This window comes from Sphaeroforma arctica (assembly GCF_001186125.1).
Source record: "Sphaeroforma arctica JP610 unplaced genomic scaffold supercont1.39, whole genome shotgun sequence".
NCBI classification, from domain to species: Eukaryota; class Ichthyosporea; order Ichthyophonida; genus Sphaeroforma; species Sphaeroforma arctica.
The window spans coordinates 17,496-19,377 of NW_014040519.1; the positions used below are offsets into that span (position 1 = coordinate 17,496).

The 1,882-nt window shown below is 36.8% G+C and overlaps 1 protein-coding gene across 1 annotated transcript in view; it reads right to left on the reverse strand.

The window, feature by feature from the left end:
* The window catches only part of SARC_01057 (hypothetical protein), a 3,492-nt gene extending 2,357 nt beyond the window's left edge, over positions 1 to 1,135 (reverse strand). Inside the window, exon 1 of the mRNA XM_014305222.1 lies at positions 181 to 1,135. Within this exon, the coding sequence (XP_014160697.1) occupies positions 181 to 1,056 (876 nt within the window). The 5' untranslated portion in view covers positions 1,057 to 1,135. The remainder of the gene's footprint in view (positions 1 to 180) is intronic.
* Between the last annotated feature and the right edge of the window lie 747 nt (positions 1,136 to 1,882).

The following is a 1,882-nucleotide window of genomic DNA, read 5'->3' on the forward strand; positions in this document are numbered from 1 at the left end:
TTAATTAATTAATTAATTAATTAATTAATTAATTAATTATTAGTTATTATTAATTAATTAATTAATTAATTATTTACTATAACTATATACATATACATACACACACACACACACACACATATATATATATATATATATATCTTGACGACGTATTGAAAGCGCGCTCCTACATGTACATACTAGAGATACTGAGACAGCCGCCAGCAATGAAGCACAGCAGATCGCCCCCCCGATGATGTCCCCGATGCAAGGGCCTATACACGGGATGATGTCTGGCACTACCGACAACGGACCGGCAACCATACTGAAACTAATCCATAGCAGTACAAAGCCACCGGCGCGTAGTAGCAGCGTCAGCATAGTCAGGTTGTTCTGTAAGTCGTTGAACATCACATCTTCGCTCTTGATCCCCTCAACCAGGTACGGACCGACCGTGCTCTTACTCTGAGTCCCCTTCCACGATACAAACGTCTGCATGTATTGCCTACCCAGTATGGAGATGGCGCTGGACGACGCACCCTGATAGGACACCCGCACGTCGCCTACCAGCGGTCTGCTACAGTCACCCGTGTAGTAGCTAGCCCCGCACAACTGGGTGTTGTAGGAGTCCAGAGTCCTGGGTGGATACTGACCCGAGGGACGGTAGGAGGGGTGGACAGGGGGGATCAACCCAACAAGCTTCAGCTCTAACCCACGCACCAGGTCGCTCTCCAGTGTGAACGCCCCTACACCGATGCGGTCACCGGCTTGTACCGAACTTTGCATAGGCCATTCACTGGCTTCCGGGTTCACATACTGCTGGTTGTGGAAGTGGAGTGAGTCTACGCTGGTGGTGGACCAGGTCTTGTGGTATGAGTACGTGCAGTGGGTAGTCGTGCCCCCGCCGAACTTGTCGTCTTTCTGGGTACAGCTCTTCTCCTCTTCCCACTGGTACATCTCTACAGTGCGTACAAACTTGAGTCCACTATACTCCATACCCAGGGCAATATCGCGGAAGCTGTCTAAGTGCGTCACGGGACAGGCGATATGTACTAGCTTGCCATCGTTCTCCGGCATTATAGGCGCGCACGGTGCCTCTATACATACATGCTTCGCTTCACTCAGGCTCTTGGCTACATGAATTGCGTTGCCCTAAGAGTGGTGCAGATGGTAACGATTCTGTTAAAAGTACTGTAGTATGGAGTAGAACTGCAAGTATGGTCAATTATTCGTTAAATAATATATTATATATTATATATATATATACATATATATATATATACATATATCTATATATATGTCAATACATACCTAGAAAATCATATGAATATATATACATACATACATACATACATTTATATATAATACATACATACACACATGTATATATAAACATACATACATACATAGACCCATACATACATACATACATACTTATACACACACACACACATATATATATATAGATATATATATATAAATATTATATATATATATATATATAAATATTATATATATATAATATATATTTATATATTAATATATATATATAAATACAGAATATATTCATATATACATATATTTAATAGTATATATATATATATTTATATATATACATATATATATATATATATATTACATATATATATATATATAATATCTATATACATACATATCATACATACCTAAATACTATAAATATAAATATATATATACTCGCACACAGACACATACACAGACAGACACAGACACAGACACAGAAACACAAATATATACACGTATATACACGTATATATATATATATATATATACGTATTTATATATATATACATACATATATATATATACGTATTTATATATATATACATACATATATATATATATATATATATATATACATACT